This window comes from Anolis carolinensis, chromosome 3 (genome assembly GCF_035594765.1).
Source record: "Anolis carolinensis isolate JA03-04 chromosome 3, rAnoCar3.1.pri, whole genome shotgun sequence".
Classification (NCBI taxonomy): Eukaryota; Metazoa; Chordata; class Lepidosauria; order Squamata; family Dactyloidae; genus Anolis; species Anolis carolinensis.
In genome coordinates, this window is record NC_085843.1 from 69,426,138 (window position 1) to 69,453,132 (window position 26,995).

The following is a 26,995-nucleotide window of genomic DNA, read 5'->3' on the forward strand; positions in this document are numbered from 1 at the left end:
TCTCACAGAATTCCCTGTAACCTCTGCTATCACTATTGAAATACTTGCATTCTGATACAAACAGAACTTGCCATTCCCTCTGGGACATATTTTCACTTCTTTGAAGACTGCATGATTTATATTCCATGGTGTGCGTGTGCGTGCATAACTCATACTCTTATTTAAATAAATATATCTGGAAATTAGCTGTGACAGATAGATTTATTTTGTTTTGAAAATTTATTTTTCTTACTGAGATATTCAGAAAAGCTATGTTCTGAATTATAAAAATCGTAGTTTCCTTCCCCATCACTAGATCAAGCCAATTTAATTTCCTATCTGTTCATGCCCTTTGATGTTTATTCCAGTGCTTTCTCAGCCTATGTGATGTAGGGAAATCACTTTTTTCCTTTAATGTGCCAAGAACTGATACCATCTTCGTGCTCATTGACCAGATTTTTTGTTCTCACTGCAGTGTCAACTGATAGCTCAAGGGTCAACATCAGTACACAAACCTTGAACAATTCTAGTTTTAGTATATTGAAGCCAGTTGAAGAGTCACAGGAAGTCCAGACCTTCATAGTACTCTTTTTCTTGGAGCATAACACTACCCCATCACCTGGTGTCACCTGAGGCTAAATTGACCATAGGTCAGGCAATTTGCAGTGATGAAGGAGCTCAAGATAGCAGATTGAGTAGAAAATATATACCTTTGAGGTACAACATTACATGATTTTGTCTGTATACATTTCTGGATCAAAATATAGAGTGCAAACCTTTTGATTATAAAACACATTTTGTAATTATTAAGCCTTTTTGTTATTTAGAAAAGGAAAACATATTGAGGAAAATGACAAATATGTATTGAGAGGAAGCAATACAGAACTGACAATCAGAGATATTAAAAATATTGATGCGGGTCCTTATATATGTGAAGCAAGAAATAAAGCTGGAAGGATGACAAATCAGACATTTCTGCAAGTTTTCGGTAAGCTTTTTTTCTCTTTGAAAGTTTGGAACTGGTTTGACAGAAACTAGTTTAGCTTTTGGGGTGATCAAACTGCCATTCTTAGAACTAGTTTGAGGCTAAGAAAGTGATTACATTAACCAAAGATCCTGGCCTCAAACCACTCTGTGGTGGTTTTTCCCCCATTTCTGGGAGAGATGTGCATTGGTACACCAGAGGCATATGGAATGTAGAAAAAAAAGGAAAGTGACCATTAGCAATGGAGGTGATAAACTATCCCTCCAGGGACATCCATTAGCCCCCTGCTGTCCAGCCATGCCATTGGGGTATTTTTAAGCAGCCTCCATTTTGGGTTCTTTACTGTGCTTCAGCAAAGGGTAGGGGTGGGTGTCTACAATGTGTTCTGCTTTTTGCAGAGCTGATTTCACCCTGGATCTGGGATGTACTTGGATTAGCTGCAGCACCTTACATAGCTTATATCAGACTTTTCTGGGCCTTTTCACATGTGCACTGTAGCATGCATTGCCAGTGTGTGTTTTATGTCCACCTTGGTTTCTAGTCAGCCTCTAACTGTATTGTATGTTCAATGAGGGGTCCTGTGTCTGGTATTTATTGTTTTAACAACTTCATTTTGTTCCAGGCCTTTTTACAAGCAAAACATAGAAGGATCTGTTATTTATACTTCTTCAAAGCAAGAATGAATAATTTAATTTATATTTCCAACAGTACAGCCTCAAATAATCCAACTTAAAAATGAAACCACCTTTGAAAATGGTCAAGCTACCCTCATATGTGAGGCAGAAGGAGAACCAGTGCCTGAAATTACATGGAAAAGAGCCATTGATGGAGTAACATTCTCTGAAAGTGACAAGGTAAAGTAATCTGTATTGAATTTGTGCAAGAATCGGAATTCTTGCATCTGTTGCATAAATTGTGTCTTCTTAATAATAAAAGAGAAGTAGGCTTAAAACTTTAAAATACTTTGGATGAAAGGACAGTTTTGTTTATAAACCTGGCATTCTGTATAAAGGGAAATGAAGAGAAGTAGTTTAAATTGAATGTTCAATGCGTTTTTGGACAGTGATCACAACTTAAGTAAGGAAAGACTTTGGAAGTATGTTTAGGCTACATCTCTGTGTGCTCTTGTTGTATGTGCCACGGAGCTCATAGAAATAACCTTCATGAACCAAAGCAAAGTGAGAAAAATGGAAACCCTACTTCCTTCTGCAATATCCATTGTATCATAAAAACTGCAAAAGGCATTCAGAAACTTTCAAGTAGGTTTTTTGCATTAAAGAAGCTACCAAAGTTAAAGATACAGGATTTAGGTGTCTTTGCTTAGTGGCGTAACTTCTTTATAGAGCTGCAAATATAGACTTTTCATATTGACATCTAAAAGATAGTTTGCAAAGAAAATACTGACTGTCAGAGTACCTATATAAAACTAAATCTTCTTGGACCAGAGACAAAAAAAATATAATACGAGAGCTATCCACAAAGTAGATTACATTTTGGATTTTAAAAAGGACAAAGTATAGGAGAAATCATTTACCATATGCAGCTGAAAGCCACATCCCAATACTACATCTCACATAATCCCCATTGAAATCTAGGCACGTCTCAGAAATATAAATGAGTTTGGAAAGTTCTGCCCCAGGAAATTCTCCCCCTTCTGTCCTCAGCCGCTTCTGTCCTCAGCGTTGCCAAAATGCTGCGTTGCCAGCCACGCCCCCATTGTTGGAAATGGAGGAGAGAGGCGGTTGAATTTCCTGGGGCAGAACTTTCCAAACTCCTTTATCTATCTGAGACGTGCCTAGATTTCAGTGGGGAATACGTGAGATGTAGTATTGGGATATGGTTTTCAGCTGCATATGGTAAATGATTTATCCTATACTTTGTCCTTTTTAAAATCCAAAACGTAGTCTACTTTGTGGATAGCCCTCGTACATAGTTGCTGGAACTGAAATGGCTGTAACTTAGATAGCTGCAGCTGTTCAAGCTGTGTCATAGTATAGGGCATTGGACCCAAACATTGGCTAATCCATCAATAAGCACTACAATTGGGGTAGCAATAAAGTACAAACTCCCAAACCACAAACTCCCAAACTCTCACAAATGAGAGAATGGAATCACATGTATTTTGTAATTATAAAATAAGCCAAAACAAAGAATAGTGAGGGAAGAGGGGAAAGTTAGCAAGTAGTGCTTGTTTGAAGGGTTTGCTGCCTATTTAGCTGTTCTGAATATTCTGATTAAAAATTATTTGTTTTTGAACTGTTTTGTCTCCTTTTTGATATTATTTGAAGTCACTTGTCTTCTATACCTCTTTATGCACATTCTCAAGTAGTACAAGCAATATAAAAGTGGATCTACAACCATACATTTCCTGCCATGACTTGAAAATCCTTAATTGCTTAACTTTCCCATTTCAGTTTGTAAACTGGAATTACACATAGATTTGTTAGTTACCCATTGACTGCTGGATACTTTATTGTATGGAAAAAGTTGTGTTGAGGGATTTTTTAAAATTGTTTTGAATTGCTTTGTTTTATTTTGTCTGCCTTCCATGGCAACACTTTTTTTTACTTTTTGGAATTTAAACTAATATTGACACAGTAAAGACATACAGCAAAGTTTTTCAAGACAAATTGTCATCCCTCATTGTTGTCATTGAGCCATTACATCCTTTAAAGTGCTGTGTTTATAATAATAATAATAATAATAATAATAATAATAATAATAATAATAATACTTTATTTATACCCCGCCACCATCTCCCCAACGGGGACACGGGGCGGCTTACATGGGGCCATGCCCAGGACAATACAATATAAAATATAATATAAAATATAAATACAAAATATAAAATAAAAATATAAAAACAACATATCATAATACAATTAAACAATACAATAAATAATCATGTACAGTGCAACACAAAATCAAAAAAGCAATATAACAGGGCAGGCCGCATGAGACACTCAGTTAAAACTAGGGTGAGAAAAAGATAAGAATAAAACCACGGAGAACAGGAACATAAGATAGAAAAACAGTCTAGAGGATAGATGTTGGGGGGAGTAACAAAAGAAGTGTGTAACAGTTACTCTCCGAAAGCACACCGGAAGAGCCATGTTTTTAAATCTTTCCCGAAGGCTAAAAGAGTGGGGGCTTGCCTGATTTCGATGGGCAGTGAGTTCCACAAACGGGGGGCCACAGCAGAAAAGGCCCTCTCCCTTGTTCCCACAAGGCGGGTCTGGGATACAGGCAGTAGCGACAGGAGGGCCTCCCCTGATGATCGAAGAGATCGGGCAGGTTTATGGTAGGAGATACGGTCACGAAGGTAGGTGGGTCCCAAACCGTTTAGGGCTTTATAAATGATGGTCTGCATCTTGAATTGGAATCGGAAAGTGAACGGCAGCCAGTGGAGCTCCTTAAACAGGGGAGTAGATCTCTCCCTGTAACTCTTTTTTACATATCTTTTTATTTGATTTTGGTTGTAATTATGGCTTTTATTCTGATGTTTCCTTACATCTGATTTCTAAATGAAGTTTTTCATTTATAGCAGGAGTATTCAAAGGTTTTGCTTCCCTGGGCCACAATGGAAGAAGAAGAATTGTCTTGGGCCACACATAAAATACACTAACTGTTGTGACTGCGCCTTCGGGGACTGTGAACGATAGTGGTGGGATCAGGAGAGGAAGGAAAAACCCTCGCAAGGAGGGCTCGTTGGAGGATTTGCACAGATAGAGAATTAGGGACCTCGATGGGGAGTTTTCTGAGAAAGATTCAGATGGGGAGTCTGTGGAAGAAATGGATGCTGGGGAACAGGTGGTGGCTGAAGAAGTGGGCACTGACTGGGCACGGGCACTGGAGATGCCTGGGGAGGAATTGGGGCCCATGGATACTGTTGACACTGGGGAAGCTTGGGTATCTTCAGAAGCAGACCGCACTTGGTCTGCTTGGAGGAGTGAGGATGGATCCTCAGGTGTGCATGGAGCTGGACAGGTTGATTGGGATTCTGATGAAGAATTTGGGACACCCGACCCACGGGCGTTAGCTGTGTGGAGTTCTGATTCGGATTAATGAATTGGGACACCTGCTCTTTGGGCATTGGTGTTTGGACGCCCAGGGGATTGGGATAAATTGGGAATGTTTAGCCACTTTACTTTGTGTGTGGCAAGGTGTTGCTGGGCGCCACTGGGACTCCTGTACGTGTTATTGAAGACTGGACTAGGACTTTGCGTCAGATGTAAGTGAATCTGGGTTGTTCTGCAACGGAGGGCTGGAACTGTGTGGGTTTTCCTGGACTGCACTGTTATTACTATTTTGCATTAGCTGCTGTTGCCTCCGTTGCCTTGGCTCTTTGTGCCATTCCGTTTCGTGGACCTTGAATTGATGTCTACAACCTCTGGACCTTGGATTGGAACTCGACCTTGCTTCTGCCGTCGCTCTCTGGTCTGTGTCTATCTATGGCTCCTGACTCCTGGCCTGTGTCTCGACCCCGTCGCTGTCTCCTTTCCAGACCTTGGACCGTCCTGATGACGTCTCTCCACTTCATTCCTTGAGCTCCTGGTGTTTGCTTGAACTCTAGTAGCGAGTTTCCGCTGCCTTTCCTGTTTCGACTCCAGACCGGTTTGATGACGCTTCTTTGCTCTGCCCCTTTAATTCCTCGACTTGGTGCTGGCCTCCGTAGCAGCTTGGAGCCGCTTTCCCTTTCGCACCAGCCTCCAAGTTTGTTTACTAGTGGCTCTCAGTGGAGACCTCCTTTGCCCAGTTTGGGTTCCCGTTTGGGGCTTTAAGTTTGTATCGCTAGTTTGGGACTTTGGGGAGTTTTTTTGGGAGTTTCTAAGTCTTTGCTTTGTTTTGGCTGCTTATTCCAAGCCAACTCAGAACGCTTTGAGTCGAATTGAAGAACCTTTTGTTTAACCCGGATTATTTGCTTTTATAATCCGGTTTATTTGTTAAAACATACTTTTTGTCATATTTTTGTTTGGACTGCTTAACAACACTGAAAGTTAAGTGTTTTAAGCCATCTTTTATGTTTGTGACTAATTTTGGGCTATTTCTTGAATAAACTCTGTTTTGCTCTCTAATTGGCATCTGACTTTTGACACTAACACTAACAGTAGCTGATGAGCCAAAAAAAGTCGGTGTATTATTTTTGTAATATCTATCACCACAGATAAGGGAAAAAAGTCCTCACATAATAATACTAATCCTGTCTTTTAAAAGCATCAAGCATGCCTTCTAGCCAAACTGTTTACAATGATAGTATAAATATTGGATAAAACTCTGATATTTGTGCATGTAACATATTCTGATTATTCCATTCCATTCCGTTGTCATCTACAAAGTCCATTCTCAAGAACCATGTAATCGGATTTCAAAAAAATCTCCCCAAAATCTCATAATGTTTTAGACAGATCTGATTTATACAGATTATTAGGAAAGATGTGAAATGCATAGAATCAGATGAAGGAAACCTGAAAGTACAAAATATATTTAATATAGGAAAATACTCAGAATACTTTTTTTTTTTAAAAAAGGATAACTGTTTCACACATTGCATGAATTCTAACTGAACTTCTCCAGCAGATAGCTGTTCAGCCTAATTTTAAACCTCCCAAGAGAAAAGAGACTCCATCTAGACCCGTGTGCTTGTGTACTCAAAATGAATTAAATGAATTCAAGTAAATATATCCTAAATCATGTAACAATGCATTACATGAGGGGTCCCCAAACTTTTTAAACAGGGGGCCAGCTCACGGTCCCTCAGACTATAGTTTTTTTAAAAAACTATGAACAAATTCCTATGCAGTGCACACTGCACATATCTTATTTTGAAGTACAAAAACAAAACAGGAATAAATACAGTCTCAATGTTAATCATAATCATAATCATAATCATAATAAAAATAATAAAGAGGGTTGGAAGAGACTCCTTGGGCCATTTAGTCCAACCTCTTTCTGCCTTTGTGCACCAAAAGCACTAGCAAAATACCCCTTAATAATTAATTATTAATCAAATAATAATTAAAATACCATTATAAACAAGCAAACCTTTGGAAGGCATGCACCAGGCAAGGGAGGAGACGGTAAAGGTGTGCACCTTTCTCTCCTACTCCACCCCACACACACCTTCCTTGGCGGAGGAGGAGGGAGCTGCCACTGCAGGGGCCAGATAAATGGCTTTGATGGGCCACATGTGGCCCCCGTGCCTTAGTTTGGGGACCCCTGCATTACATTAATACATTTGTTACTTTAATTTATTAGTAATTGAAGATATTTAATGCATTTTGAAATAATATAATATAATAATAAAACATCTATATGAAACGCAACAAATATTTTACACACAACAAATATTCAGTATAATCCTTGAGCTCGTTTTTTTGTTTTTACAAAATGGCATTTATAACCTTTTGGAAAAATACCTTTTGGAGATTATAACTTTTTAGAAAAGCATGACCTTTCAGAAAAGAGCCAAAAACTCTTTAGCATATAATCTTCTCTTGTGGTATACAACCAGATATAATTATGCAAGGCAATGGTTTTCAGTTATTAGACTGCATAACCTGTTATCTCTTTTCTGTTAGAAAAACAGAGATTTATCAGTGCATTAAAAGAGCAGAGCTTTAGGTGTGTCATTCAGTGCACAAAATAACAGCTATAAACAGGTCAAAGGGGGAGAGAAGAAAGAGCATGTGGCCTGCAGCCCCATTTATAACTTCCTAGTAACCATAGAGTAAATGTAAGCTACACACCAGAACATACATAAAGAAAACAGCCACAGGATCATAGATAAACATTACTAGAGAAGGCTTGAAGAAGATTGTCATTTCCAACAGTTTTAAGGTACTTAATTTTGAAATCGGGTTCAACTAATGTAAGATACAATCTTTAGAACTGCATTCAGCTTACTACTCGATTTATGTTTTATAAAGGTATAAGATGAGAAAGCTCTTTCCACCAGCTTTGTATTTATAAATGGCAACAGAAACTTAAGCACCTTGTCAGAAAGCTGTTCATATTCTCTGCTGATGTCTGCCCAAAAGTTAATAAGGGATTTTTCTTTGAATTCAGCTTTTAAAGTGTATCAGTCAAAAGTCTGATCAGGTTCTTATTTTTTCTTGATTGATAATCTGGCAGCTGGGAAGCATTCTTCTTCAAAGGGATTTGCAATCTACCAGTAGTTGTTCCCTTCTCAAAGTTTTGAGAAGTACTTCATAAAAATGATTTTAGACCTTTCAAGTATTCATTTATTTTCTCACTTGTTTCCTGAGAAAGCTGTATCATGTTATCAGATAGGAAATTGTCTAAAGTTTCAAATATCTCAGGTTGGTCTTTTTCAATACATGACCCCCAAAACTCTAATTTCACAATCATATATTCAATTTAGTCTTAAACTTTAAAGATCATTATCAATATATTCTGAAGTACCAAAGTTAGATTGTTTATCTGAAAAGTATACAAGAGTCTTACCAATCACAGTTGTGTACCTTGGAAGGAAGTTGGAAACCATAGTCTTAGAAGAACAATACAAAATTGGACCTCATGTCTAAATGTGAACAATCATGTAAGCATTTTACCATGAGGGAGCAATCATATTTCTGTAGAATAAAGGCATATCATCTTCACACAGTGCTTTGAAAATCCCGGAGTCTTTGGACTTTGACTTTACAAAATTAACCAATATGAGGGGGAGGGGAGAGGGGTGAAAAACTACTTGACATAAATGGGAGATATAAGTGGAACTAGCAAGTGTAATGTTACCGAGAATATGTGATTGGATGTCTATGTTGATGGATTTTGTTGTTGTTCTACTGATATTTACAATAAAAACATATTTTTAAAAAAATACAAAATTAACCAATATGAGCTTCATCGAGAACAGCTTATAACTTGCCAGGGAGGTGCTTAGATGCTACGCTTTTCCTGTGGTATCATATAATCATAAGTTAGAAGAGACCACTCAGGGGCATCTAACCAATCCTGGCACGCAGGAAAACACAATCAAAGCACTCCTGACAGACAGCTATCTTTTTAAAAACCTCAAGAGAAAGAAACGTCACCACATTCTAAGGCAGCATATGGATGCAACAGTTACTCCAAAGCTACATTGGGCACCTTCATGACATGAACACAAAGACTGGATTAAAACCTGCAATAGTTGATATCTTGCAGCAATTGGACAGTTAATGTCCCTTTCACTGAAATAACATTGCATATATGAGCTCTTGTGAGCTCTGACAATGGATGACAAAATGTTTTTTTTTTCAACTTCGTTGGCTTTCAAATAGCTCACAATAGCAAAGAAAAGTGAAATAAGCAACATTTGTGCTGTCATCAACTTGAATAGCAAAGAATTTCCTATCTTTAATTCTATCTACTACTATTGCCTCAACCTTGTTAGACATCCTGAACTCTTCAAACAATTGTGCATCTCAAAAGAAGATAACGTTCATTCCTCAAATGTTATTCTTCAAGCATACACAGAATGCCATTTTTTACGCAAGGAGAAATTAAATCCTCATTTATAGTATTATTTTTATTGTATCCAGCAACATGATAAGATAGGGGATTTCAGGCACATTTTTATTATATTTTTTACCTGATGAAAAGAGCAAGGTCATAGTCTCATGTTTTCTTGGTGGTAACACCCCCCTCCCCTGCATCCTTGTTTGTATAATTGGCATGGTACATTTGGAGATGGTGCAGAAAAGATTTCATGCTACCATCAGGCAGTACCTCCCACACACTACATACTGGGGCTTATGACATTCTTATGTATAGATTATAAAATATCTGATCTGTTTCATTAAACTCTCCATAGGTTGCAACTGATAATGACCATAGTGTAAGTCCCGTCCTTCTGTTCTCCCACCTCTCCAGGTTTAATATAATAGACTTGTTCTGTGATTTCAAGTCATTTATGATGTGGCAATTTTAAGGCAAACCTATTACATGTTTTCCTTGGTAATATTTGCATAAGGAGTCTGCCCTTGCCTTCCTCTTAGGCTGATAGTGGATGACTTGTAGGTTTAGATGACCAAGTGGGTATTGGAATATTTGACTTCCATAGTCTAACCTCAAACTACTTCTATGATGAGTTTTTTTGCACCTTATTTTTATTATAGTACATAAAATGAATGCAGTTATACAAGATAATCACCAAAAGAGGATGCTGATAGTAGTGATTTTTAGTTGGAGCTCAAGTGATGAGAACTGGTATACCTACCTGGTAAAAAAGCTATGCACTTAGAAATCTTGCCTGTGAGATATGATCTTAGATAGATTGCTGAAAGTATAGGGTACAAATTTTGATTGCTATTGTCTTAAAATAATTGCTACTAATTTTCAAAACTCTAAAACCAAAAAAAAAAAAGTATGCTAGCGAATGTAATATGCAGCGGCAACAAGTGCACTCCTTGTAATTTGTTCCAAGAAGGCCCTTCCACACAGCCACGTAACTCAAAATATCAAGACAGATAATCCACAATATCTGCTTTGAACTGGATTATATGAGTCCACACTGCCATATAATCCAGTTCAATGTGGATTTTATACAACTGCGTGAAAGGGGCCCTAAAGGCTGTGTGCTTAAAATTCCTTTTTAAAAAATAAAAAGTGATAGTTCACCAAATATTCCAACAATGGAAAGTAACACTGGAAAGAGGAGAAAACTGCATCTCTCAAAAGCCCTAGAACCAAGGGACTAAAATGATGGCATAGATATAGTATTGGAAGAAAACCTTTGCATTCATAGGGTAGTTAGATATATTCTCTATCTGTCAAAACATTGCTCTTCAACCCCACTGAACATTAAAGGTAATCAGTCCAGGCACAGGCTGTTGAGCAGCTGCAATAAATCACTCTGACCATGAGGTCTGGGTCAAGTCCTAATGCCAACTTTTCCCACAGTGGAGGATTGCATACTTGGATGGGATAAACAACAAAAGCACCCATCAAAAGCAGGCTCTTAATTGATGACAAATACAATAGTTGCTATTCAAAGCAGCATTCTGCTAAGGCAGGGGTATCTTAATTCAGAGTGTGTTAGAAAAGTGTCACTGATTTTCATATTTCAGTCTTGCACATGACTACTACAAAGGAGTGCTAAATATAGTGGAGTACGTAGATATATCCAGCCCACCTCTAGTACTATTGACTATAACTCAGCGAGATGCAAATTTTCATCCACCTTGGTAGAATAAGTAAAAAAAAAATAAGAGCCCAAAATATATTTGGAATACTTGAAGTTTTGATGTCATACTTGATATCCAACTTATGTATTTGCTCCTCAATACATTTACCTGGTTTGGGGTGGAAAGTAGTAATACTGGTTCCTGCACACTGTAAAACAACAGAAATTACTTTGAAAACAAATCAGACCAGATGCACCACTACAGAGTTTGGGGGATCCTCCACACGGCCATATAACCTTGAATATCAAGGCAGAAAATCCCATAATATCTGCTTTGAACTGGGTTATCTGAGTCCATACTGCCATATATTCCAGTTCAAAGCAGATAATGTGGGATTTTATTCAGCTGTGTGGAAAGGGCCTGGGGGAAGAAAATATACTCAGCAATAATAGTACCCCTGATACCCTGCTGCTAGGGCAAGCATTGAAATATTTTCCAAGATAGTTTGTTCAATTCCTAGATGTGGACATTGTCTCTCAAAAAGAGCCACAACAACTCTATTTCCAATGAAAGTAACACCAGATAATCAGGTAATCCTTGATGGGAAGGAAAGGAAGACAGGGGAAAAATGGAAGGAGGAAAGATGAAAGGAAAAGGAAAAAGAAGGAAAGTAAAGGAAAGGTGGAGGAAGGAAAAGATTGAAAGAAAGAAAAGGAAGAGGAAAAGAGGGAAGGAAGAAAAAGAAGAAAGGAAGAAATGAGGAAGAAAGAAAAGGATGAGAGAGGAAAAGAAAAAAGGCTGAGAAGGAAAGAAGGCAGTAGGGATAGAAACAAAAAGAAGAGAAAGGAAAGGGTGGAAGGTAGAGAGAAAGACGGAAAGGAAAGAAAGGGATGGAAAGATGGAAAAGACAGAAGGAAGGCTTAAATGTAGGTGGGCACACACACAGCAGAGGCAGCAGGACTCCCTTCCTGCCCCAAGATGCTGCTGCCTCCTCCTCGGCTCGCCAGAGCTTGCCCAAGCAGGGCTGCCCCACCAGCTCTGCACTTCCTTCGCCTTTGCCCTCCTGGGGTGGTGTTGGTATGGAGGGTATGGCTCAGCCCGGCAGCTAAAGTATTTCTAACTACAGTTTTGCTGTTTTTAAAAGTGGATGTTGAATAACTGTATACTGTTTTATAATTCATGCAACTTTCTCAGTGTGCACAGTGAAACTGACCTTTCAAAATGTGTTACATTCAGAATGTATGGGACTGTAATGGTTCACAAATATACCTTCTCGGTTTCTGGTGGTTCCTTCAGATAATTGTAGATTTCTTTTGTTTTGTTTTTAGTACTTAGAAGAATATGCACATTTCCTGCTAAGCTCTTTGAAAGGCCTTTGGATGGTGGGTTCAATAGAAGTCCTGATCTTTATATCATTATTTTTCTGCTTATGCTTCTAGTCCTTCACAATATATTCCAAAGGCATTCTTTTTGAATTCACAAAAATGTATAAGCCCCCTTACACATGGCTGTATAAAATCAACATTGAACCAGATCATATGGCAGTGTGGATTCATATAACCCAGTTCAAAGCAGATATTATGAATCATCTGCCTTGATATTCTGGGTTATATGGCTGTGTGGAAGGGCCCTTAAGTGAAGTGACAATAAAGCAAACAGAGAGAAGCTGAATTGTGCCAGTTTGAAAAATGAATTAAGCTAGATGTTTCTTTACTGGAACCCCAAAGCAGTTGATTATGCTCATCATACTTTTTAAAACATTGGAATATTAAGTCAAGGCCATAAAATGGGAAAATGAAAAGAAAAATGTGGAAGAGATTGAAAAAACACAATGTTAAAATAATCTCAACTAACCTCTTCTTTTGAATAAGACTATGAGAGGAGCAGAAAGTGTGCTCGTACAAAGGCAGACCTGAAGATGTTTATGTATGGCTACAGCCTTTTTTCCCATGATGTTATAAGGCCAAAGTAGTGGTAGAATTTTTGTTTACACATGTTCAAAATTCCCCATTCTAGCATCTAAGGTATGCGGTCTTGTTAAATTAGTAACTAAGAAAATTTATAGTTTCTTTTGAGATAATTCATGAAAACACTAGTGTCCTTTGTCTTCATTATTTTCCTTCTTTTTGTTTTTTTACCTCCCTACTATTACAGGCACACCAATGCCGGCTCTTTCAAGAAGAGAAGAACTAGTATTGGTTTTGGTATGTACAATGCCCTGTGTCACCTCTTTATATAATCAACCAAAATATTGCATGTAAACACCAGCGTAAAGCAGTGATTAATCATGTATCATATTGCTACCATTTCTTAAATTATGTCTGATGTTGTCAAGAATTGGTTTATTGTACCTTTATGTAAAAATAGTTGCTATGTATCGAGATGGATAGAAAGCCAAAGCAACAAAGTTTCTTTACTTCTGGATTTTTTGTGTGCATATGGTGACTTAAATTAAACAACTCTTAAATTAGTTACTACAAATAAATTTTCCCTTGAGGGGGAAACAGATGAACCCATTAAGGAAATTGTAGCATGTTGCAATGATTAGTACCTGTGTGAAGCTGAGAAATAAACTACATGTGTAGACTCCATTCAAACTCTACCATTTTTTAAAAACACACACACACATCAAGACTCTGGTGTAACATGACTGCATCAATGGACAATAAGGAATATACACATGGCAATACTCTGGAATTTTCTGCTGTTTCCAACAGGTGCATGGATAGAGTACATTTACCTGAAGAATGTGGGGAATGTTGTGAAAGTTTCATCCATAACCCAGAAGGGAGCTTCCATCAGCTTCTCCACATTGGTGGCTGTTGTGAATAACAGCCTTTGCTCATCAAAGGTAGCTTTTCAGCCTAGGAAATCCTGGCCATCTGTTTTGACTTCTGGAATTTTCATAATGCCTTCAATTCAGATAGCACTTCTCATCTATGTTGCTTTCCTTATACTTGAGGAACTAGCTTGTTGCTAGACTGAATCCCAAATTTCAAGTGTGTGTACTGATTTAATTTCTCTCTGTGGATGCTGGCTCATCAAGGATAAATTCTTGGCAAATGGATATTTTGTGAACTTCAAAGAAAGTACTGCTTCATCGGAATTGTGGATTCGTAACACTGAAAATTCAAGTAGATCGCATACTTGACCTTCACAACTAGATACCTTTTGCATGCTGAACTAAACAGCAACTCAACTAAATATTAGCAGTGAAGAATTTAATACACAGTTGAGATATCTATTGTCTTGCTTTGGCTCTCCCACCATCTATGCTTATGGCAATAATTCCATTTTAACATTTTTGATTACTAAATATTGGAGGGTTTTTTCTCTGTGGGATGGGGTATAAATATAATGAAGAAAAAATATTGTGGTATATTTCATATATTTGAGAAATGGCAGTATTATACATAGTGGAACTTTATTTCCTGTCATTATAGCTGGTGACACATGGCATTCTTTAGATCTAAACCAAGTGAATATATTAAGACAGAAAGGCATTTTAAATGCAACATAGTTATGAACAGTGGCAAGCAAATTGACCTAAACTAGAATGTATATATATATATGTATATGTATTATTTATATGTATATGTATATATATGTATGTGCCCTCAAGTTGCCGTGGATTTCATAGGGCATTATTTGGCAAGGAATATTCAGAAATGGTTTGCCAATTGCTTCCTCTGAAATGTAATTTACAGCATCTGATGTTTTTGTTGGTTTCCAGTCCAAGTACTAACCAGAAAAGATAACCCTGCTATCTTCCAAAATCTGACAGGATTTCATGCCGTTAGAGTATTTAGGCAGTCTCAATAACTGCATATTATGAAGGTTTAAAAATATTTTCAGGAACAAATAAAATACCATATTTTCTGAATTTTATTTCTTTACAAATAACTTTGTTCTGATCCTTGGACCATGTTGCCAGGTGAAATCAAGCCATGGTTACTGAGATTTCTGGAAAAGAAGAATTTATAATACATGCTCAAAATACTTGCAGTCCTATTCATATTGCATGTTATACATCACCCATCAAAATGAATAACTTGGCAAATGTACAAGTATTTCATTTGCTAGAAAAATACTACAAAAATATCCTGTGAAGATACAATCCAATGAAACTACAAAATTATGTACGCAGAGAATGATTCATTTGATATCAACATATAGATAACCTTAGTATAGGATTATGCAGACAGTCACGAAACTAAATCAAGAAGCATACTCTTATATTGAAATAAGGCAATTTCTTTAGTATAAGATCTGAGGGTTGTGATAAACAAAAGTTCAAGGAGTTGGTTTACCTTTTGTAAATGTTGGTGTTATTTGTTTTTGTCAACCTTGTGTGCCCTGAAGATCTGCAATACCATATTAAGAGTAAGATATTTTAAAAGACAACCAGACTTATTTAAGGCAAAATGTCTGTCAAGGAAATGGGTGCTAAACAACAACAACAACAACAACAACAACAACAACCTTTATTTGTATCCCGCCCTATCTACCCAGAGGGACTCGGAGCAGCTTACAAAGCAGCAACAATGCAAACAAGATTAACATAAAATATATCAACATAAAATATACAAAAAATAACCAAGGTCAATAAAATAAAGACCAAATGAAATAAGGGTAAAACAAACAAATGAAATTTAACATAAAGCACATCAAATAAAAATAATATAAAATAAATCATAAGTATAGACAGATTATAAAATTAAAAACCATACTATACGAACCAGTTGGATGTCCCAGCCACAAACTGAATTATAAATATCAACATCAGGGTAAAAATACGAGAACAAATAATGTACCGTATATACTCGAGTATAAACCGACCCAAATATAAGCCGAGGCACCTAATTTTATCACAAAAAACTGGGGAAACATATTGACTCGAGTATAAGCTGAAGGTGGGAAATGCAGCAGCTACTGGTAAATTTCAAAATAAAAATAAATACCAATACAATTTTATTAATTGAGTCATCAGTAGGTTAAATGTTTTTGAATGTTTTTAAACTAGCTCTAGTGGAATTTGAATTGTGGGGACTAGGTTATTCAAAAGCACACTGGAAGAACCAAGTTTTTAATTCATTTTTAAAAGATGTTACGGTGGGTGCTTGCCTGATCTCCCTAGGAAGGGAGTTCCAGATCCGGGGGCCACTACTGAGAAGGCCCATTCCCTCATTCCGACAAGCCGAGCTTGTGATGGGAGTGGGAGCGAGAGGAGGGCCTCCCCAACTAATTGAAGAGATCGTGCAGGTTTATGGGGGAAACATGGTCACGAAGGTTGACAGGTCCTGAACCGTTTAGGGCTTTTCAAAACATTCCCTTGGTTAAGAGTGATGGAGGCTTTGGAAAAGAAAACACACTGATAAGGGAGGGTAAGAGGAGAGATGAAATAGATTGATTAAAATACATGAGTTTTATGCAAATTTCTCAGCAGTTTGTTATTGTAGTTGGGATTGTTGTTGTTGGCTGTCCTCAAGACATATTTATTTAAAGAGGTTTTTCCATTGTCTTCTTCTCAGGCTGAGTGTATGACTTGCACAACGTTATTAAATGCAAATCCTGTTCTTTGAAAGGCCAGGATCCCCATCACTCAAACCATTACACAATGCTAGTTAGGATTAACATTTGGATCGAGGCCTTGAATTTTGACTGAAAATACAGTAGAGTCTCACTTATCCAACATTCGCTATCCAACATATTTTTGTAGACAATGTTTTCACTACATCGTGATATTTTGCTGCTAAATTCATAAATACAGTAATTACTACATAGTATTACTACAGTACTACATAAATACAGTAATTACTACATAGTAATTACTACATAGTATTACTGCGTATTGAACTACTTTTTCTGTCAAATTTGTTGTATAACATGATGTTTTGGTGCTTAATTTGTAAAATCATAACTTAATTGGATGTTTAATAGGATTCTCCTTAATCTGTCCTTGTTATCCAACATATTCGCTTATCCAACATTCTGCCGGCCCGTTTATGTTGGATAAGTGAGACTCTACTGTACCAAGTAATTTGATGTTTTCAATAGTACATAGACCTCTATAAAACTGAGGGATATGGTACAGAATCTATCCGGTGTCCTCTTTGAAGTAATTTTTTATTTTGAATGCCATCATCTCTTAGGCCTCTTCCACACAGCTGAATAAAATCCCAAATTTTCTGCTTTGAACTGGAATATATGGCAGTGTGGACACAGATAGCCAAATTCAAAGCAAATATTGTAGGAATTTCTGCTTTGATATTCTGGGATATAGGACTGTGTGGAAAGGTCCTTAGGTCCCTTCTTCATTGCCCTATATTCCAAGATCTAACCCCAGATTATCTGCTTTATACTGGATTATATGAATTTCTACTGCCAGATAATCTGGGATCAGCGGATCATCTGGGATCAGATTCTGGGATATAAGGGACAGTGTGGAAGGGGCCTTAGTTTTGGTTCTAAATATGTATAGGAGTTTACTTTTGTTTTATTGTAGCCATATTTATACATTGTATTGAGATTACTGTACCATACTTAATTTCACCTTATGTAAAGGATCTGTACATATTTGACAAAGAGCAAGAATAAAACAGGAACTTATACACTCTTCTAATAATCATTCAGGTTTGCATCAGATTTTGTTGCAATCCTTTGGCTTGATATTTGGGCTGGGAAATGTATTATTATTATTATTATTATTATTATTATTATTATTATTATTATTATTATTATTGGGTGATGGAGATCTGATTATATTGCAGTTGGTATGCATATAATGCTGTTTTGGTTGCTCTTGAATTCTCATTAACATTTTAAATAGTATTGAATAATAGGCTAGATTTATTGTCTATCAATCCTTTGATATTAATAAACCTTACTCTCAAGTAAGTGTTGATGGAAAGTTGTTTTCAAAATAAGGATTGAAGGATTAAACTATTGTAGTGTTTTTAAAAGTGATAGTTTAATTTCCATCACATACCAATTCGTTTAATATATTTTGTATTTCTGTACAACATTTATTCAACTAAGTGAACAAGTAGATCTACCTTCTGCTTCTCAGTAATAGCTTCTAAAACATTTGTGGGACAAGAGTTTAGAAACATTTTTGGAAATGCATATCACAAGACCTCACACAATCATGTTTAAGAGAGGTGTGCTGCCAGTTATGAAATAATATAAAATCTTTCATTTTTAAAAAGAAAAAAGTTTAGCTAATTGTTCATGCCATTAATGCATTTTTATATAATTAAATTGGATTGAAATGAAACAAAATAAAGGTGCTTCAGTTGCTGTGTAGGAGAATGTCAAGGGTTAAAGCAGGATCTCTGAACGGGGAGTAATACATATCTGACAAGATTTGAAACAAGGAAACCCAAAGAAGTATCAGATTGCCTATTTTAAAAAGGATTATTTTCTAAAATCAAATCTGAAACCTATGGGTTGGCCTGGCAATGTGTTTAAGTGTTGTGGATTAAATACCAATCATAGTTGCTTACCGTAATTTGGAACTTAAGAAAAAAAAAAGTCTTAAAGTGAAATGAAGGGATTATTATTTCTCCCCCATTTAGGGAAATAGGATTAGAAACATTTAATATAGCCTTCTTGCTTCTAGCCAGAACAGACAGCTGGGTGAGCTCCGGAATCACAATGATTATGAAAGAAAGCAAAAGCACAATGTCATTTCACATTTCTTTAAGATGAGCACAATCAAAGTGGAGTATTTGCACCAGTACCTTCCAACTGGAGATGATCCATAATGACAGAAGGGCTTGTGCCAAGCCCTGAGATTTTGAAATCATAGGATGGATCTACACTGATACATAACCTAGGACCAATCTAGCATGCTAATGCTGAATTAGCCCCTGTATGGTCTGCTGTGGAGGTGGGAGAAAGTCCCCACTGTCCAGGAACACCAAACATGATTTGGCAGCACTTAGCAGTCTCCCAAATTGCCCCCCACCCCCTTCTAGGCCGCTGCATTCTCCAGGCATGACACGGGTACTGCTTGTCCACCGTCACATACCATGACATCACTGGGATAACAGGACACCAAGGGAGAGGGAGAAAAACTGTTCCCCTTCCCCCTCCCTTTCCAGCACACCTTGTCATGGCACATGGCAGTGGACAAGTAGGACCCATGTCATGACACAGAGAGCAGGGAGGAAGAGAATTAATTTCCCATGTCCCCAGTCTAGGAAACACAAGATAGTGGTGAGGACAGTCACAGTTGATTCTGTTTCAGAATCCACCCAACTGTTTCCATAGGTCCTAAATTGTGGGAAAGACCAAATTCTGTGGCAGAATTCATATTTTCTCTCAGTTTTGGCTAATGCAGGGCAAGGATTCATTAAGATGGCCTTGCCCTGCATAATCCCGGATCAGACTTGTGTACTGTTTGGCCAGCACTGTGCCGATCTACCTCTACAACAACCTAAGTGATCAATGTATATGGGGCCCTACATGTTGTTTCAGTTTATGATTTCTCAGCTCGCAATATTTGTAAGCCCAGGGCTATCAGACTTCTTACCTTTATGTCTGTCATTTAGTTTCACATTTTCAGTAGCTGTAGACTTTAAAGAGGGATAGCACACTCCTGTATTTACATATTGATCCACACTTACATAATTAGCAGATAGAAATAGAGAAGCAAAGTAGTGTGTGCTTGTTTTGGGGAGACTGGGCAGAACAGAAAATTGTCTTGGTGATGAGAATATCTCCATTCTTTTCCAGGGACCAAGAAAAATGTATCAATTTTCTGTCTTATGATTTTTTGACAGAGTGATGATGCTAAATTGCTGTGGATGAAGGATGTTTCTGGAACACTTCTCCAGCCAACATACCACTTGACTAGTATGAGACTAATATGGCAGTTGGTGCATGGGGCTTTGTTATCTAAAGGGACTGGAAAATATAGCTTGCACTCAGATATTCAGAAACGGTGACTCCCAAAGCACCCCAGGATGCTGGTATCTTTTTAAAGAGGAAGTATAATCTCATCCATAATGGCTGGCACTCATTCAAAGCCTTAATAAAAATAGCTGCATAGAATAATGCTGCTTGTAAGATCATTTATTACTTTGGGTTGCTGTGATTTTTTTAGGCTGTATGGCCATGTTCTGAAAAATTCACAACAACCCAGTTATCCTGGCCATAAAAGTAGCTGACAACACATTTATTATACTTTTATTATTTTTCTTATTAGTTTTTAAATAATTCTTATTTGCTGTACTTTTATCCCATCAAGAGTGGTAGCATGTTTGAATGGCTTGAATTGCAACCTCCACAGTGGCTTCACAGATAAGGGTCTGTCCTTCTGAATTTAAGAAACAGGAAGGATGACATGAGCAAGGTTTGCTATTAGAAATTGTAATCCTAAGCCATTTAGGACTTTAAACATAATCAATTTCTCACCCAATGTTTACAGAATATAACTTTGTTTTGTGGTATGCAGTCCTTTTTGTACAGATGGCCTGGCAAGGGTCTTCTCATATGTCTTGAACATATTCTTGTACTGTGATGTGAGACACTGGCATGTAAAAGTAACTATTTGAATTATTTAAGGATGATGCATTGAATAGCCTGCAATGTACCTTAAAGAATTACCTTGCCCATAAAAGTATCAGTACAATATTTAGACCTCATCATATGCTTACGTACTTTAGCATGGCATTCAGAGCAGTTAGAAGGGCTGAGAACTAATTGATTTTGCATACTAATAAAAACTAGTGGTCTCTGTTCATTCACCTGGCAAGGAGTGGATCTTCCTGAAAGAGCTTCTTTTGTTTAGCCATTTAGGCATACATAAACACCCCTATTTTACAAGCATGGCTATGTACAAATCTCTCCAGCAGCTTGCATCCAGCTATGTCTGAATAATATTTTTGAGAGAAAAAATAAAGTAACAAGAACTAAAGTAGAAGGTGTGAGGGTTTTTCCCTTGCTACAAGCTTCCTGTGTTACTGGGTGATGTTGGGTCACTTTCAGTTCCAGGAATGTGCCCAAATGCAACTCAATTGGCCAAGCATATTTACTAGCTAGGACAAGAAGTTTTGCTGGCCTCTGGTTAAAGGAAGCCTTAATTAATCATGCCATAGCATGCAATGCCATGATGTCACACTGAGAGGAGAGCAGTGGCTATATATATATGATCCATCCCTCATTAGGCCTTTTTGTTGCTTGGAATTTTGACCCACCCTTCTGCCTCTTACACAGTGTTAGGTTTCTAATTGCTTTAGGGCTGGATAGGCATTTCTTTCTCTTACCTGACATTGTACTATGGGGAAGTGTTAATTGGCGTGAAGTAGTGTTCTAGCTAGACTGTTTACAGCTAGTGGGAGAAAAGAAGCATATGGTGAACACCCGCGGTATCCATTTGGTTGAAGGCAGATCTGTGGTGCTATCCCTACATGTCATGTGACACGGGGAAGGTGATTTCCTTTTGACTAAGGGTTTCACTCTCAATGAGAGGCAATTGAGTTTGGAGTTTGACCTTCAGGCTGACTTTCTGGGAGATGGCTGGGGAATGAAAAATCTAGATTACTTTTCCCCTGGGGGAAGCTGGGAAGAAAGTCTGGAACCTAGTACCCCAGCTGCTCCAACATTAGATCACTTTCCATTTGTTCATTTGTAGGAATAATTGAATAGGCAATAGTTTGAGTAAAGTGGCTTGAATTTCAATCCAATTTAAGTGTGTAATCTTATTATGTCATGGGTTGGTCAGCAACTAATTCTTACAGTTATTTGGAAGCAGGAGCCCTGGAGGGTTTGAGGGTTTTATAAAGTTAAAAGATGCTTCTAGGAACTTTGTTTTGTCTGCATTTTCCTTTTACCATGAGGTAGAACATTGTGTCCTGTTTTTGATGCTATCCTCTCTCAAACCTAGAATACAGAAATTGTTTATTTTAATGGTTAGAGTTTTTAAAAAGCACCTAATTATCTTGCTCTGTGATCTTCTCCTCAAGAATCTTAAAGAGAGAGGAATCACAAAGTAAAATGGGCTATATAAATAAAGTTTCATTTCTTAGGTAAGAAAAGATTCACTTCTAGGAGAGAAGAATTTTGAGATTTTGTGTGCTGGAAGGAGGGGTTACTTTGCATTTGTGTGTGTGAGGGCCCTTCCAGATAGGGCCAAAGTCTTGTAGGGCTTTTACCTGAGGTGTCCAAATGATGCCTCAGGTAAAAGAGAATTAATTTGGGACAAAGCAAGAAATGGTTGGGCTGTGGTGCAGGCTGGTGAGCAGCCTGCTGCAATAAATCACTCTGACCATGAGGTCATGAGTTCAAGGCCAGCCCGTGGCGGGATGAGCACTCGTCAATTAAAAAAAAATAAAAAATAGCCCCTGCTCATTGCTGACCTAGCAACCTGAAAGATAGTTGCATCTATCAAGTAGGAAATAAGGTACCACTTATAAAGTGGGGAGGCAAATTTAACTAATTTACAACATTGGAATGAGGAAGTGCCATCACAGTGGATGATGAAGCAGCTGCTCCCCCCTGTGGCCAGAATCAAACATCCCCTCAGGAGAAGCTTAAATTGCCTCTGTGTCTGTCTCTGTCTCGGTTCTATGTGTATATGGGCATTGAATGTTTGCCCTATATGTATATAATGTGATCCGCCCTGAGTCCCCTTCGGGGTGAGAAGGGCGGAATATAAACACTGTAAATAAATAAATAAATAAAGCCCTGTTTTGTCCCAAATTAATTTGATACCCATTAGACCCAGGCTTCGGGGTATGGGCCCTGTGAGGACTGACCCACGGGTAATCTCCTGACTACCTAGGTGTCAGTCCTCACACCCAGCTTGCCTGGAGCCCGAAGATGTGAGATGGCACCCCCTTCCCAACATGGCCCCCAAGCCTTAAAACAAAATTCTTACCAGGCCACCATGCCTCCTATTCGGCAGCCCTCCTGGTGCATAGAAATAGCACACCAGGTGACGGGGGGGAGGAGGAAAATCGCTCTCACCCCCCCCCCCCACACACACACAGCTCCTGGCACATCATTCCTATGTACTAGAAGGGCTGCTAGAGAGGAGACATGGTGGCAAGTTTTATTTTATTTTCAGGCTTTTATTTTATTTTAAGGGGGGGTAGGGTGGCCCCATTCCAGCGTTGTTATTACTGCACTGGAATGGAGATAGCCCTATGTGGAAGCACCCTGAGAGAATACATTATTATTTATTTATTTACAGTATTTATATTCCGCCCTTCTCACCCCGAAGGGAACTCAGGGTGGATCACATTACACATTAAGGCAAACATTCAATGCCTTGACATAGAACAAAGACAGAAGACAAACGCAGGCTCTGAGCTGACCTCGAACTCATGACCTCTTGGTCAGAGTGATTGGTCTCAGCTGGCTGCAGCTGGCTGCTCACCAGCTTGCGCCACAGCCCGGGCCTAGGGGTTTGAGGGACAGAGTAAAAAACGGTGTTCTTTTGTGTGTACTTACCAAATAAACATTAAAGATATATTTTACATCTCAGGAATATGTTCAGCATGCTTTAAAATTGCAAAGTGTTTTCAGTCGTGGTGTTATGTGTTCAGATAATTATTAATATTTAATTTTTTTAAATGTAAAAATAATTAGACACTTTTCCCCTCAATGTTTATAAACAGGGTATGGATGATCGAATAGAAGTCAAAGGGCAGCATGGGAAGTCATCTCTTTATATTAAGAATGTGAAATTGTCAGATGCAGGAAGATATGACTGTGAAGCTGCAAGCAGAATTGGCGGGCACCAGAAAAGCATGTTCCTTGATATTGAATGTAAGTTTAACTTTTTCACCCTCTTTATATTTCTTTTGCATATCTATTTTAACATAGCCTAATTGTTCTTTACCGGTTTTGGCATGCCTGGATAGCTTATCAACTACATTACTGATCTTCTTTTCATATGGTGAAGACTGCAAAATTAATCAGATTGAGGTCTCTTCTGGCCTCCACACAGCCTATCAGCTATCCACTCAAAACAAGATGCTCATAGTGCCTCATTTGTCATTCAATACAAACAGAAATTGTGGATAAGAGATCACTCTGAATGTAGTTGAAGTGTTTACTGCTTGTCATCCTGATTACATCAGCCAAGGTACCTGCTAATAGGGTTTATCAGTGGTCATAACTGTTAATATCTCAGTGTTGACTGAAATTCAGGAATTCTGTTTTGCATTAAGCTGTTTGCTAGACCAGGAACGTACATGTTCTCTAATACAGAAAGCTTTCTGCTGTTTCTATTAGATATTATAGTTTATTTCTCTCCTGGACTCATTATTTTCTTTTTCAGGACTTACTGTAAATTTAGCAAACTCTAAAGTAATGTAATTCTACCAGTCTGAAAGTCCCGGCTTATTTAGGTTTAATTAGAGCTTAACAAAATACTTTATAATGTGAACCTTGCAAGTCTCTCTTAAGTTGTACAAAACTGGCCGATGAGGATTATGATACATCTGTTGACACATACATACCTCCAACTATAAAGATAGCTGGGTTTGTTTGTGTGTGTGTTTCCAGAAATATGTTCTTTGGAGAAGGGTGCTAGTAAAGATCAAGGACAAATGACCTCTGATCCCTTAGTAATAATAGCTGTATTTTTTTCTAAATCTTTATTTTCATGGATATGTATGAGAACTATACAGCCAATTTATGCATTGCTTTGAATGCAAAACTACTCTGGAGGTCAGAGTTTAACTCTCTACTCAACTATGGAAATGCACTATAGAAGTTCTTGAGCAAGTCACACTAAACCTCAGAAGAATCTTGCCAATAGAAAAATGTGGTACATATACCATAGGGTTGCCATGATAATGATGATGATGATGAATGTATTAACCACTTCTTTCTGCTACTTGAGAGGGATGCAACATCATTGATACAAGAAATAAAAACTATTATAAGACATGTAACAAGACACACAGAGTTAAAATCCTTATTAAAATCCACTAATCAAATGCAGATTAAAATCCACAGCTTGAAATTGACTGGGTAGGCCTGGCAGAAAAAATGGGTCTTCAATTGTCTCTCAAATTCTGACATTTGAGTTAGTTAGCTGTCGAAGCTCATAAGTCACAAATGACTAGAAGGCACACAACACCATCAATAACAGTGGTAGAAAGTAAAGCACTATAGTCAGCCAAAATAACTTTTTGACACCTGGCTTGAAAGGGAAGTAGGAGTCTTAATAGACCACAAGTTGAACATGAGACAACACTGTGATGCAGCAGCTAAAAAATATTAATGCTATCCTAGACTATTAAAAGATATACAGAGTCTAGATCAAGGTAAGTTAATACTACCACTCTTTTCTGCTTTGGTAAGACCTCACCTGGAATGCTGTATCCAGTTCTGAACACCAAAATTCAAGAAGGATATTGATAAGCTAGAATGTTGTCAGAGAAGGGCAACCAAAATGGGAAAACTCTAGAAACGAAGGCCTGTGATGAGTGTCTTTGGGAGTTACATATGTTTAGTTTACAGAAGAAAAGGATAAGAGTTGACATGATATAAATATTTAAAAGGATGTCATCTTGATAGAGCCAGCTTATTTTCTCCTGCTCCGGAGACTAGGACCCCTTCCATACAACTGAATCCCACATTATCTCTTTTGAACTGGAATATATGGCAGTGTGGACTCAGATAACCCAGTTCAAAGCAAATATTGTGCCTTGATATTCTGGTTTAGATAGCTGTGTGGAGGGGCCCTAGGATACAAGCAATATAATCAAACTATACAAAAGAGATTCCAACTAAATATTAGAAAGACCATTTTGAAGGTAAGAACTTTTCAGCAATGCAATATGCTGCCTCTCACTGTGGTGGAGTCTCCTGTGGAGATTTTTAAATGGATGCTCATAGCCATTTGTCAGGACTACTTTGATTGCATATTCCAGCATGGCAGACGAGGGTTGGATTGAATGGCCCTTGTGGTCTCTTCCAACTCAATAATTCTATGAAATAAAGACTATGCTAGATTCATGGTGTTATGTCATATTTGTGTCGATTTGGTTGTTTTAGTGTTTTATTAAAAGGAAATGTGGTATAATATCTCTTTAAAGTTTATTTTAACTGGAACTACAGAGTATGTGTTGGGCCAAGGTCCCTGTGTTTGTCAGATCTTCTCTGCAATGTTCTCTCTGGTGTTATTAAATAATAATCTTACATCTGCTGTCTTAGAAAGCATATCAGTATGTGAATCAATTCTATATGAAGCTGTCAAAATAAAGCATAAGAGTTTTACAATAAGCCATGGGGTTTATAGAGAATGGCATATACACTCTCATCCTAAGGCAATATTTTGTTGTGGGCTCCTTCAAAAGTGCTGACCTCATTTTCAGTTTGCCAGTGTTTTTCAATTTGACACTTTTTGAATATATGCTAGAAATCCCACAGTATGATTTTTGGCCGGGAATGGTTGGCTTCAAAAGCATTTGGAAATTGTCAAGTTCAAAAATGTTGCTCTGAAATATGGGATGTCATCTTACAATCTAGTTTCTTACTGTTCATCCTACAAATGCCTTGTTTATGAAAGGTTAATAAGGAATTTCATTTTAATTAGAATATAGTGATTTGCTGCAAGTGTGACTAAATGTGATTTATTCTCTGATCCTGATGAAATAAAGTAAGGTTTTCACTCATTTATCTTGACTCTGTTTTATATGAAGCTTTAAATAGCACAGTGAAGGGTTAACACCTCTGTGGTGTTTGAATTCCTGTCTGTGCCCCTGTTCAGAAGATTTCATCACACATTCTGTCGCTATGATATTTGGATTTTGAAAAAAAATGGCTTGTGGAAACAAGGATTGGTGCTAAAGTTTCAGTTTCCCCATGATAACTCTTTCAGGAGTGGATTTCCCTTGCTGGGGGTAGATTTTTTTCATTTCCTGTTGTCTCACCCCCATTC

The 26,995-nt window shown here is 37.7% G+C and overlaps 1 protein-coding gene across 5 annotated transcripts in view; it reads left to right on the forward strand.

The window, feature by feature from the left end:
• ncam2 (neural cell adhesion molecule 2) overlaps nucleotides 1–26,995 on the forward strand; it is a 401,448-nt gene that overhangs the window by 245,963 nt on the left and 128,490 nt on the right. For all 5 annotated transcript variants that reach the window (XR_010004200.1, XM_062975023.1, XM_008107637.3 and 2 more), the window contains 3 exons: nucleotides 807–967; nucleotides 1,673–1,818; nucleotides 23,718–23,868. Coding sequence is in view for 4 of the 5 variants with exons in the window: in XM_062975023.1 (XP_062831093.1) it covers nucleotides 807–967; nucleotides 1,673–1,818; nucleotides 23,718–23,868 (458 nt within the window). In the remaining variant the exon portion in view is untranslated. The remainder of the gene's footprint in view (nucleotides 1–806; nucleotides 968–1,672; nucleotides 1,819–23,717; nucleotides 23,869–26,995) is intronic.